The 12,237-nt window shown below is 39.1% G+C and overlaps 1 protein-coding gene across 1 annotated transcript in view; it reads left to right on the top strand.

The window, feature by feature from the left end:
* Positions 1-12,237, top strand: part of DGKI (diacylglycerol kinase iota) — a 220,630-nt gene that overhangs the window by 150,366 nt on the left and 58,027 nt on the right. The window contains exons 23-24 of the mRNA XM_067289862.1: positions 9,643-9,722; positions 11,576-11,620. Of these exons, the coding sequence (XP_067145963.1) occupies positions 9,643-9,722; positions 11,576-11,620 (125 nt within the window). The remainder of the gene's footprint in view (positions 1-9,642; positions 9,723-11,575; positions 11,621-12,237) is intronic.

Below are 12,237 nucleotides of genomic sequence, written 5' to 3'. Positions count from 1 at the left end.
CCACTTTCATGTTCTGACAAAGGTACACAACGTTTTACACTACAACTGTAAATAGATATTTATGTTGTTGTCACCTGATTTGGATTTAGATTATACATGTGTTTGGTCACTTGATGGATGTGTGCTTAAGTGGTTTTCATTTCAAAAAGATGTTTGCCAACCAAAAGCTAAAATGGCACTTTCAGGAACTGGCAGGCCATTTTCAGTAAGACCCTTTTTGTCTCTTTTTCAAGTTGCTGCATGGCCAGCCTGATAATATAACATAGCTGGTTGCTATGTTATTCTGCCAAAATTCTTTCATCAAGTTGCTTTTCCTCTCTGCCCCTCCTCTACCTCTCTCAGTAATAATTGTACTTCAGTGTTTTTACACTAAAATACGAGAAAGCAAAAGAAATCCCCATCAACCTAAAACAGATCACAAGAGATACGTCACCTTACCCTTTGCAGTTTTTAGGAAACTCCTGTATAAGGACACAACTTAAGCATTCACCAAAGGTCATCAACCTTGTACTTCTCTGGACAAAAACTTAAGTGCCTTCCATCACAATTGTCCAACCTTTCATTTATTGGAGGCTGATCTTGATTTGAAGACTTTTAGCTGATCCTAACTATGGCTGAAGAAAAGTATATATGAGAAGACAGGTGTTCTCTGAACAGCCAGAAATCAAACTGTTTTAAATATTCTAGGCAACTCCCTGGATTCCATGAAGTAAAAAATGGAAAATTATTGTGCTTCACTGAGCATGAGACTAGCATCCCAGTTTCTCTGTGGCTTACTGCAAGATGCTTACCTCTCCTAGAAACTGATAAGTAGCTAGTCAACAAGCTGCATGGTGATACTAGAGACCTACACAACTTGAGTTTTTATAAGGAAGGAAGCTGGAAAATCAGTTAGATATTCCTTTTAGAAAGAGCAGATAGTCCTTTTAATGGCATTTCTGACATAGATGATTGCATACATATCAAAGGGTTTTCTGATGGCAGCTCCAAGGGTCCCTGCCTGCCTTCCTGGCTCTATCATATGCTTAATAACTCTGTGAAATAAGTGTGTTGTCTCAGTCCTCATCAGTAAATCTTTTCGCAGAGCATTGTCACTAAAAGTTACCTGCCTAAAGAAGTGGGGAAGGGGAAAGGGAGGGTCAAGTGGGCGAATCAGGCAGGAGATGTGACTCTTCTTTCCTAATCACCAAGGTGATTATAATGGGGGGGGAGGGGGGAAGGGGAGGGGGCAGGGAGGAAATTTGACATTACTTTCCCATACAAAATAAATCACCATGGCAGGTGAATGGTTGAAATTTTGCAAGTGTGAATTAAAAAGTTAATTCCTGTACACCAGCAAAATAAAAACACTTGTAGAATGGATCCTGTTACAATAGTATTTCTGCAAGGCATATTACCATAAGTGAGGTTAGCTTCCTTCAGCACAATTGTAACTCTCAGGTGCATGTATGTCTCATTTGATGCTCACAAGAGACTCAATTTATGTATTTGCCAAGGCTTTGGCAGAATACCTACAGCTTAGTTCCAGAATACTATCCTTACTGTACATTCTCTACCCACACTGACTTAAAGCACTTTTATCTCCTGAATTTTTTGGAAAACCGGACAAAATCCTGTGGCAATCAGAACAAAAAAAGGAATCCCATTAATAACAACTCATGTTATTACTCCTGAAGGAGCAGTGCAAAGAAACTGTTATGATTTTTGCCTGTGACATGTCTCCATGATAGTTTTTTGAAAGATCTGACATTAGTGTAATAATCTGGATCACTTTAAATTACAATAAATACATTTCACTCTCCTTGTTTGCCTGAAACACTGATTTGATTCTATCTGCAGCTTCATCTAAAATTGCAGTTTCCCGACATCTAACAACTCATCATACAAACTGTTCCATGAAGATTAATCTTCACTCTGCTGGAGGTAGACACCTCATTTTGAAAACCTTCTGAGCAATTAAAGAATGTCATTTTGCCCTCTGAAGGGCACGACCATCTTAGCCCATTCTCCTTCTGTTGCTCTCTGTTTTTCTTGTCACAGCAGCTGGCATTTAACCAAGACACTGTTTCTTAATTGTCTCTTTCTTTCCTCCCCTATACTCTTTCTCCTTCATTCTTTCTTCTGTCAGCATCTCAGTATTGTCTCTGGGATGACTGATGTTATAGGGGATGCTTATTGATCCTTCAGTGAGGAGGGGTGAAGGCTTCCATGCACTCTCTTGGGAAAGGGATATATGTTGGACATTTTAGATACATTGTAATGCTATTAGTTGCTGCAGATATCATCATCTTTTAACACCTCCCTATACACATCCCAAGCAGTTGTCACCCTGGCCACCAGCTTCAGCTTTTTCAGTCTGGTATAATGGTTGTACCTTATGTGACCATGACTTAGACTATCATATTCAACCAGTGAATTGGATTGATGTTTCTAGGTGGGCAGAACAGAATTCTCTCTCCCTCCCTCCCTGCATATCATCTGTGCACTCTTTCTAACTTCCTGTGAGTGCAGGAGAGTGTGGGCCAGAGCAGCATTGTGGGGGAACAGTTGAGTTGTTTTTAAAATAACAAAACTTTTCTGTTTCTGACTCCCTGTTTTCCCCTTCCCACTGTTACTAATTCCAGACAATGGAGGTATGCACAGGAATTAACCCTCCCCTCCAAAACAACAACAACCACCCCACTAAGGAGTCCTTGTCCCTTCCTTGTACCTCCTAGCACTATTGTAGATTTGCACCATGAAGATGGAGGGGTGAATTAGCTCACCAGGAGCAGTAGCTGCATTGTTTTTTTTTTATGGAATCTGTCAGTTCATACTGCCCTTTGCTTGTTGTTTTGTATGCTTTAGCCCTGGAGATCCAATCTTAGTTTGCTCAAGCACCACATGATTAAGAGGGAATCTCACCCTACCCCAGCACTGGCAGTATCAGAAATAGCTCTCAGATCCATGACAGCTGTGTCTCCCACCCCACCGCCTTCTCACATGAGGCAGCTGCTCCTTATCTCCTCTGAAACAAAACAGCATGCTAGATTAAAGAGCAACTTTTGAAGAAAATTTGTTTCCATGTGTGTAACAATTGAACTATCTACAAACCAGCAGTCTCTTTCTCTCCAGCCTCCTTACTGTGTGTGTGTGTTTGTGTGTGTGTAGGGGGGTAACATTATTTGAAGTTAACCTCAGGTTCTTCTCTCTCTCTCTCCCTCTCCCTCTAAGTAACCTGCCTGATTGTATCTAGCAAGATTTCTTTATTGCATATGTCCCTGCCTTCAGTTTCTGTGGTTTATCTGAGGGTTTGGGTCATTTGAGGATTTTTTATCAAGTACCTGGAGCGACAAGCTTTTGAGTCATCTCAGATGAGCACTATATATACAGAGATACTGTTGCGTCCTCGTACCAGTGATGTACTTATCACAGTTTGAGAATCCCTGGTCCCTGAAATTTGTTCTGATACTATAAAGCTCAGGGATATGGTGAGTGAAGTTAATTTGGAGACTATTCCACATGATTTTGAGCAAGTAGTTTAATAAGAAAAGGTCGACAGTGAGGAATTTACATCCTGAATATCTCTAATGCAAAGGGCATAGGGAAGTGGAGGACCTCCTGCTTTTTGTTGTCTTTGATGGGCAAAGCCTGAGTTAATAGATGGAGTCAGGACAGGGGTAATTAGCCACTGAAGGAAATGTGCTCACATTGAGAGGCAACTTCCATCTGGATGGAGTTAGGTGGGATGGATTGTTTAGCTAAAAGCCTGCTCTTACATCCTGTGAAGGAGGCACCAGTGTTCAATTATTTGGCAGGGGGTCTCTTAGGGAACATGGTGGCTTTTCTATAAAAGCCCTATAAAAGGCAGAGCGCCTACAGCCTGTCTTTAAATTTCACACTGTTTAAAAGTCACTATCTTGCTCTGGTGGTTTTGCTTTCTCAAGGTCTGTTGTATAGGCATTAGATAATTCATGCATTTTCTCTCATAGTGGTCTAATAAGATCTGAAACTGAGAGGGTCAAATGGATTGCTTAAGGTCACCCAGCAAGATGGTAACCAAGCCAAGAGGATTAGAAGTCAGCAGTGATTTAAATACTGAAAACTCTGCTGCCTCTGAGCTCCCAGATTTTCATGCTGCTGTATACAGATATAAACCACCGAAAATGTTTGTAACAGAAACAGAAATGACAAAAACAAGGAGGAAGTTGCCAATGGCATTGTTTGTCTCAAAGGAGATATCTCTTTTGCCTTTTGATGGATGAGACCTTGTGGGCCTTGTCCAGAGCACAGTGAATTATATTTCTCTCTTTCTTCCTCTCTGTATCTAATTCATACACCCACACACACACATGCACACACATATACATGTTCAAAGAACAGGATGACACAGACACAGGAATCCAAAAGAAGAAAAATAGGATGCAATTAGATAATTAAAAGCAGTAGTACAATGAATGCGCACAACAGAGTTGAAATAAGTCAGTTTAATCCTGGCTTTTCCTAACTTTGTAGTCATAATAACATTTGTTCAACAGAGGATGTCATTGCCTGGCTTAAAATAAATAAATAAAAGTACATCCAAACCATTGAAATCCCTTCTCATGGCCACAAGTTGACTCCACAAAGGGTATATTTAGATCCAACACGCAGTCCTCTGCTTTTTCAGCTAGTGGGATAACAGCCATCTGTAAGGTTGTCATCTCCTCTCAACTAGAAGAGATGGGCAGTATTGCAACAGATTTCATAAATATATATTGACGTCAGAAGAGTGGAGAGATACAGGAATATTAAGTTCAATTCCAAACTTTCAAGGAAAGCATGCTGTAGTTTGGCTTTATGGTATAGACTTTTCTGTCAGGTGTTTCTGTGCATTACTCCACTTCTGCCTCTTCCTTTCCTACCTATCCCTTTTCTGGTTTAATTTCTTCTAACTTTTCATTCCTGTTCTTCCCCCTCTGGCTATTCCATCCCACTCACATTTTTCCTGCCCATCTTAGTCTGTTTCTCCAGATCTCACAGCTCAGGCTCCTCCTCTTTTCCTTAATCCCAAACCCTTTCTCATTGTTTAGCCAGATTTGTTCTTTCGGGTCTTAGTCCCAATTTCCCTTCCCTACCAGACTCTGTTCCCAGCTCTTCATAGTTTTCTTGCCATAACCTGCTCCCCTTTTCTGGTATTTGGGACAAGTTCACTCTTCATTTGACTCGAGGCAGCTTCTTCCTTTGTGTGGCAGAGTCCTGGGGAGGTCACTGGGAGCTTGGGAGGGATGACCTCCCTCTCAAATGTGCGCTGTTTTACTCTGAAAAAAACATTGTGTTTTATCTCCTGACCAATGAGTATTTTATAACTGGACCACTAGCTTTCAGAAGACTAGCAGCCAACCAGCCCAACAACCTAAGGGGGCTTAGTTTTTGTCAGTATAATAAACAGAAGGGATCTGAAGAGACATGGGGCTTATACTTCTTAAGAGAAGTGTTTTATACAAACCCGGTCAGATTAAAACCATACTAGAAAGGCTAAACCTCTTAATGTGTCTGAATACTTTAGAATTCTCTCTCAAGGTTTCTGAGAATTTACTGCGATTATTTGGTCCATCACATTTCTAATATCACTGGAAACCCCTCAGGAAAATGACATCCTTATAACATCTTCAGTAGTGAGGATGCTTTATTTGCTACATTAAACATTTACGGCCCACTGTCTAATCTCCCCAATCCCCTGAGGTATGTCAGACTCGGAATGAGTTTTTCTGGCATTCACATCTACCTTAATGATCTGTCTTGAGGCTGTTTTGTTTGGGATTTGAGTGGGTTAATCATGGTCTTTAGATCACAAATTGAATCCTTTCATAACAATAAATGGAGAAGTTAATTGAATTTTATTTTTTCTTGATGGTGTAATATGCAGTATGTTCAGGCTTCTTTCATTTCTGTCCTCAATACCATTAAAGAGCTCACTAGCTTTAGGTATTCAACATAATGGACAGTTAATAGGTGGAAGATCTCATCCTTGCTTATAACTTCCACAGCTAATTTTGTGAGGACTTTGGAAATCGCTAATAATCTTGCAGTCAATTAGAGCATCAGGCTAGCCCTATTGCTGCACCTAGCCCACTCTCCTCCTGCTGATACTTGATTTCAGTGAGCATTGCTAAGAACAAAAAGCTTTCTGCAGTACTGGTTCAGAATATGAAACAACTCTCTGCCAGTCTAATCTCCTGGGGTTCTTATACTGCTGCTCATCACTGCAGCATTAGAATCCATATCCACAGCTCCCCAGACAAATTTCTTTTCATCGTTCAAGGAGCACAAAGAACCTGGGAGCTGGATGCAAGCAGCCAGAAGAGTAGGTGCCTCAGGAGAAAAATTTCTGGTACTTGAATGCCGTGGCTTGGCTCTTGAGCTGAGACTATCCCTTATTTTTGGCATATTTCCAAGCGTGGATATATCTGTATTTTACAGGAGTGGACAGTGTGTGTGTGTATGGGAAAGCTGCTCTGCAGTGCCTGTGGTCTTAATGTGTGCAAGTCTTTAATCTTCTTTTCCTATCTCTCACCTGTACACGTCTAGTAATCACTTCATCTTGCAGAACCATTCTGTACTCTCCAGCTCCTCATCCCCACAGGGCTATTCATAAAAGGTAGAAGCCCCTTTATACCTGAATGAAAATGTCCACAACAACATTTAATGCCATGCACGCTATGCACACTGACTTTACGCCTTTTACTAATTTGTCATAACTTACTTCATTTTGCCCTCATCACATAGTATTGTATTTAGAACAAGCAACAGTCCAGTCATTTCAATCCCATTATCAGTCAGTAAATATTTGCTTTTGTTTTCAATCAGCAATCATTGTGAAGCATTTTGAAAATCTTGGCTGCATGGTGCATTGTGCATACTTACTGTGGTTTATAATATGAATGAGAGCATTTTTCTTGCCAAAGGTCAAGTGGGTCTCAAAAAAACTTTGGCAGGTGACACTTTAACATACACTATAGTGTTATCCAGTAATAATGTAAAAGGTCTCAAGTGACCACGAACTGTATGAGATGGAACCATCTGAGATGTGCCTCAGGTACCATTAGCTAACCATTGACCCATAAAGCTATAGATTATGCTACTTCAGGATTTCCATGTAGCAAAAGTCACACATCTGATTTTAAGGACAAAGTCACCCAGCCCAGGTTTCCAAACTTGTTCTTTTTTGACCACACCGAATCGATGGGACGTAATTTAAGTAAACCTATGAATTCTGATATTTTTTTCACTCGTGTAGATAAGGCCCAGAAATGTGATTGCTAAACTGTCTATTGCCTATTAGTCTTTTCAGACATTTTGGTGGATTTCTTTAGAATTTCAGACATCCATAAAGTCTGTCTGCTCTGGGTCCTCAGAAATTATGTCAGTTAATGATTTCAGTTCTGTGTTAGCTGCATTGTCTCAGCAGGTCAAACCTGCGGTCCCCATTAAATGCATGTATTCCTTCATCACAGAAGGAATTCAGTAGAAAAGAAATAGAAACTGTAAAAAAAATGGCATTTTATGAACCAGTGGCATAGCTCCCTAGTGCTCTGCAGCTGTTGGAGGTGTAGTCATGTCTGTTGTGATTCACTTTTTAGTGCTATAAAAAACTTAACAAATAGTCCTTTCAGTAAGGGCTGCAGAGGGATCTACAGAATTGAAACTAGATAGCCATTCAGTATGCTTTACAAAGAGCTTGAGGGTCTCCTGTCAAAGTGGGTTAAGCAATAATAAACACTAAGCAACAAAAATCAGTGGAAACCTAGCGACTGACTCCTCCCTGTTCCGCTGCCTTGTCTCACAATCTCTGTTTTGTAATGAAAAAGCCTTATGGGTCGCAATGAGCAGTGATCCCTTCTGGCTGTTCTGAAAATGGGCAGGTGGATTGGGATCGCGATTGGATGTTGGTGTTGCTTCAGAAGTGTGAGCTTCTCCTTTCTTCCCTAGTCTTCCTGCCTCTCCCTTCTTATTTTCTCATTTCTTCCTCTCCCTTCTCTTTCCTGCTTCTGGTCTCCCCAGGTTCATAGCTGTTCTGCTGTTTGAACTGCCTTCAGAGCATGATGTTGGCAGCACAGCTGATGGACTCCCAGCGCCCTGGGTTGGCCTCTGAGGCCCATACTGACTTTGGCTACAGCTGGTGCTCCCCTACTTTCCTCCCTGAGGCTACTAAATTTCTCTTTATGCTTCTAGCCTCGATGGACCACAATAATATGAGCTCCAGAGACATTCATCTTTATTTCTTGTCACTGTCTTGTTCCCTTAAGTTATGAGAATAAAGAGCTTCTCAGTAGATAAATATTTCAGGGTCCCTCTTAATCAACTTCTTCTGAATGACAGGAGGGGCTGCAGTTGGTTTTTCTATTTATCTCTGTACTGTCAGTGACTTTATGTTGCTCCTTGTTATCCAGTTAACAAAATGGTTTATGACATTCATATTCTGCTCTCCTGGAATATTTCGTATGAGTATTTAAATCTCTTTCCTGCTGCTTTCTTGCTGCTTCATTATTTTTTGGGGCATTTTTCTACTAAAGACCCTCTAGGGAGAAAGAAACTTTATTCACTGATTCTGTCTTAGAAATTCAGGTACTCAAGATTTTTCTTATTTGTTTCTTTTATATTTAATGAGATCTTAGTAGGTAGCTTTCTTGGTACCTTAATTGTAGGCTTACACATGCTTTTTCTCTCATTTGATCTTTTGGGGTTTTATGGCTCTAAGAACAGAATGGTTATGGAAAACTAAATCCCCTATTATTAAAAATGCAGCCTTCAGCTGAGGGGAATTATTTGCTCCATTTTTACAAGCTCTTTTGCTATTTTTTTCCCAAAGAAAATAGGGAGATGTTTTGTGAATTCTGTGTGTGTATGGAACAAAGTCTGTTTCATTTAAAAGCTGCCTTGCATCAAAATAACATACTGCTGGACAGTTTTCTCCCAAATATGGCTGTGATTGCAGGGATACCCTTTAACTATGGTTGCTCACTTTGGAGGGACAAAGTTGAAGCTGATCACTTATTTTTCCTTTTTTCTATAAATCCTATTATAAAATGGAGCTAAGTGATGTCACTGTTTCATTTTGTTGGATTTTTTTTTCCTGCTAAAATAAGTAAAGACATAATTATAAAATAGTTATCTTCCATAACTTTATGTCAAGAAATCAAGAAGCTCAGGCTGGAAAACAGAAGCAGCCCTATAGTTTCATATTAGTCAATGCAGTTTCATAACAGGGCTACCATGGGAAAAAAAGTAACCCCCAAATATATGGTGAAAAATATACTTGAAAAATAAAATAGTGCTCTTTAATTTCAATGCCCAAATGTATTCCCCTGAACTCTTGTTCTGGGGTATGTTCCTTTCCTTGCATTAATGTAATTGATATTGACATCAGATAATGAAATGCACAATCTAGCAGAAGCTGCTTTAGCTCTTTGAGAATGAATAACAGTTGAAAACCAGAAGCTCTGATAATTACTAATGGGTGAAACTGATGATGAATAATATGTCCTTGCCTTTAAGTGACTCTTAAAATTTAGATAGCAGAAAGCTTCAGTGATGACGAATGAAAAAAAGCATATTGTAAATCTTCTTTTAAAGTTAAGAGAATTCAGTCAAGGAGTTTTTTCTATCTTTTTGCTTGCCCAGCCATTCCCTTAGGAATTATAGTTGTACGAGGAGACTGTGACTTGGAGACCTGTCGTATGTACATTGACCGTCTACAAGAGGTGAGTTTTTGTGAATTCAGATATCACTTGTTAATCCTTGTTATGCTTTTTCCAAGTCTGAGTGCATAGATCTAATAGTTATTAAGTGTTGCAATTTGTCTACTACTGAAAACAAAACTTTGCAGTGAAGTATGATACAGTAATAAAAGCAGGAGTAGCACTGAACAATATTTGCTAGACGGGAAATGAGAAATCACCCTGAATCCATTTTAAATGATAAGAAAATTGACATAGATGGCTGTGTTTACTTATCCTTGAATTTGAACAGTATACCAGGACTCTCCGTAAGCCTTGCTGAAATTATACAAATTTCTAAGCAAAATAGTGATTGGAAACTCTGCTATGTGAGGATAAACATTGTGGTGCTGGAGTGAGTCTATTTATGCAAATGGAATTCTGTAATACTGTCATGGAGTAATCTGATACACCAATAAGCATGACAAGTATGAACTAGGTATTTCCAAAAGCATGTACTCATGCAGCTAATAATGATTTGCTCTCACTGTCTTGAACAATTTTCCTCATGAGAGTTTATTCTACAATACAGTCTGGGAGATGGAGTCTCCAAATACCCCATTAGACATTACCTGAATAATTTTAAATTTGTATGTATTTAGTGATAAAACGGATGGATTTTTATTAGTATAATACCTCCCACTGGTTTTTACCCTTTTACTGATATCTTTCAGCAACATTTACAAATGTGGGGACAGTACATAGGTTTCTAAATAGATGGCTCAGTTTACACAAGAGCTAAAAGCCTCATCCATCCCCTTAAACTTTTTGGGAGCTACTCGCTTCCCTGTGGTTTGGAAACTCTGCCACTTACAGCCTTAATGTGGGCCTTAGTATCTGACTACAGGCTTTTGCATTTTTGCATTTCAGCCAGGACTCCCTTCATCAAATGAATTTCTGAACATTCAGACCCAATGTGTGGGTGTTATCAGATAGAATTTCATATTGTAAGGTGACATATATTTGAGGCATGTGGTTATAGAAACTTACAAAGAAAAAATTTGAATGATGTTCTCAGCAGGTTACAAATGTGGTCTCGGATGAGTACAGACAGTTTAACCCCTCCAGTATAGGGTAGAGAATAGTTGTACAGTACAGCCCTGGGAGAAGCTGGGCTAGACCTTCTGGTTGAGTTACCCTTAGCAGTTGTGGGGGAACTGTGTTTTTGCAACCTTTTATAGGGTTTGTACTACCTCCTTTGCTTGATTTGGCTTGGACTCACTTGCTGGGAATGGAGGTGCCAAGGCTTTCTGCACTCTGCCTACTTGCATGCCAGCTGGCGAACTATAGTCTGTAGGCCAGGCTTTTTGATCGGCTATGGCATGATCTAAAGCTATTTGACAAAATCTCTGTTAAAATTAACTAGATACCTTAACCTGCTAAAGTGTGGTCATTTTGATATGTCCTCTTTTCTGACATTAGGTTGACTTAAAACAGGAAGAACTACCAGTGATTTTCTTGAATGTATTAATTACTCAGAAATATTTGCCAAAAAGATTTATGGCTTTTAGCTTCTTTGCTATCACTTTGTTGCCAATAGTCTAAAATTTTTTCATGGTACAAACAAGTCCCTGATATGGAAAGATCCATTAACATATACTCCTTCTTAGTTTTAAAAATTGGGTTTTTTTGGACTAAGTGCTTGCAAGTCTAAACTTTAAGGTAGCTTTCCATGAGTATTCGGTGGTATTCAATTAATATACTTTAAAACACTAAGAAATATTTGCAAAATTATTTTATCATGTTTACCTGACTGCTTTGCATAGTAATAATACAAACAGCTCTTATATTGCTTTGAATTTCTTTGGTCATTGGCATGTCTTTCATTCTCATACTAGGACCTACAGTCAGTAGCTTCTACTACACAGAGAGTTCATTACCAGGTAAGATAAACTTTCCTTTTAATAAGTGCAGAATGAAGACAGACTTAACAACATGGACTGCACTCTTTGTATTTGAACTCAGACTCTTCTTTTTGTTAGAATACACATTAGATGAATTTCTGAATATCATTCACTCTCAAATGTTGGAGATTCATTCTGATTTCCCTGGGACAATCCTTATCCTTGCAAACCCTATAGAATTGTCTTTGAAATTAGCACAGCATGATGGTATAAGTAGTATTACAACAGTAGTGCCTTGTGTCTTGAAGTGAATGAAAAATGTGTCCTGCAGGACAAATGACAAAGTAAGTTTCTTTTTCTGAGAAACTGAGCAATAACACATTATATTGCATAGCTGTAGTAACAAAGCCTATTACTGAGTAAAAAGATGTGCTAACAGGCCTAGCCTGTAAATAATTCTGTGACCTACCTCTACTTTAACATAATCTTCAGAGCGTTTTTTTAATCCATCCTGTGCAGAAACTTGTCTTTTGTACATGACAGAGAGGTTCTACTTCTGTTCACAAGTAAAATGGCTGTTTTTTAAAACTGGGCTCTTTGTGCCTTTTATAACTATATTCTACAATTTGTAGAATACAGAACTTGGTTTTACTGTT

Source organism: Apteryx mantelli, chromosome 1 (assembly GCF_036417845.1).
Source record: "Apteryx mantelli isolate bAptMan1 chromosome 1, bAptMan1.hap1, whole genome shotgun sequence".
NCBI classification, from domain to species: domain Eukaryota; kingdom Metazoa; phylum Chordata; class Aves; order Apterygiformes; family Apterygidae; genus Apteryx; species Apteryx mantelli.
Note: the sequence above shows the minus strand (reverse complement) of the source record. Positions and strands in the feature narration are given on the sequence as shown.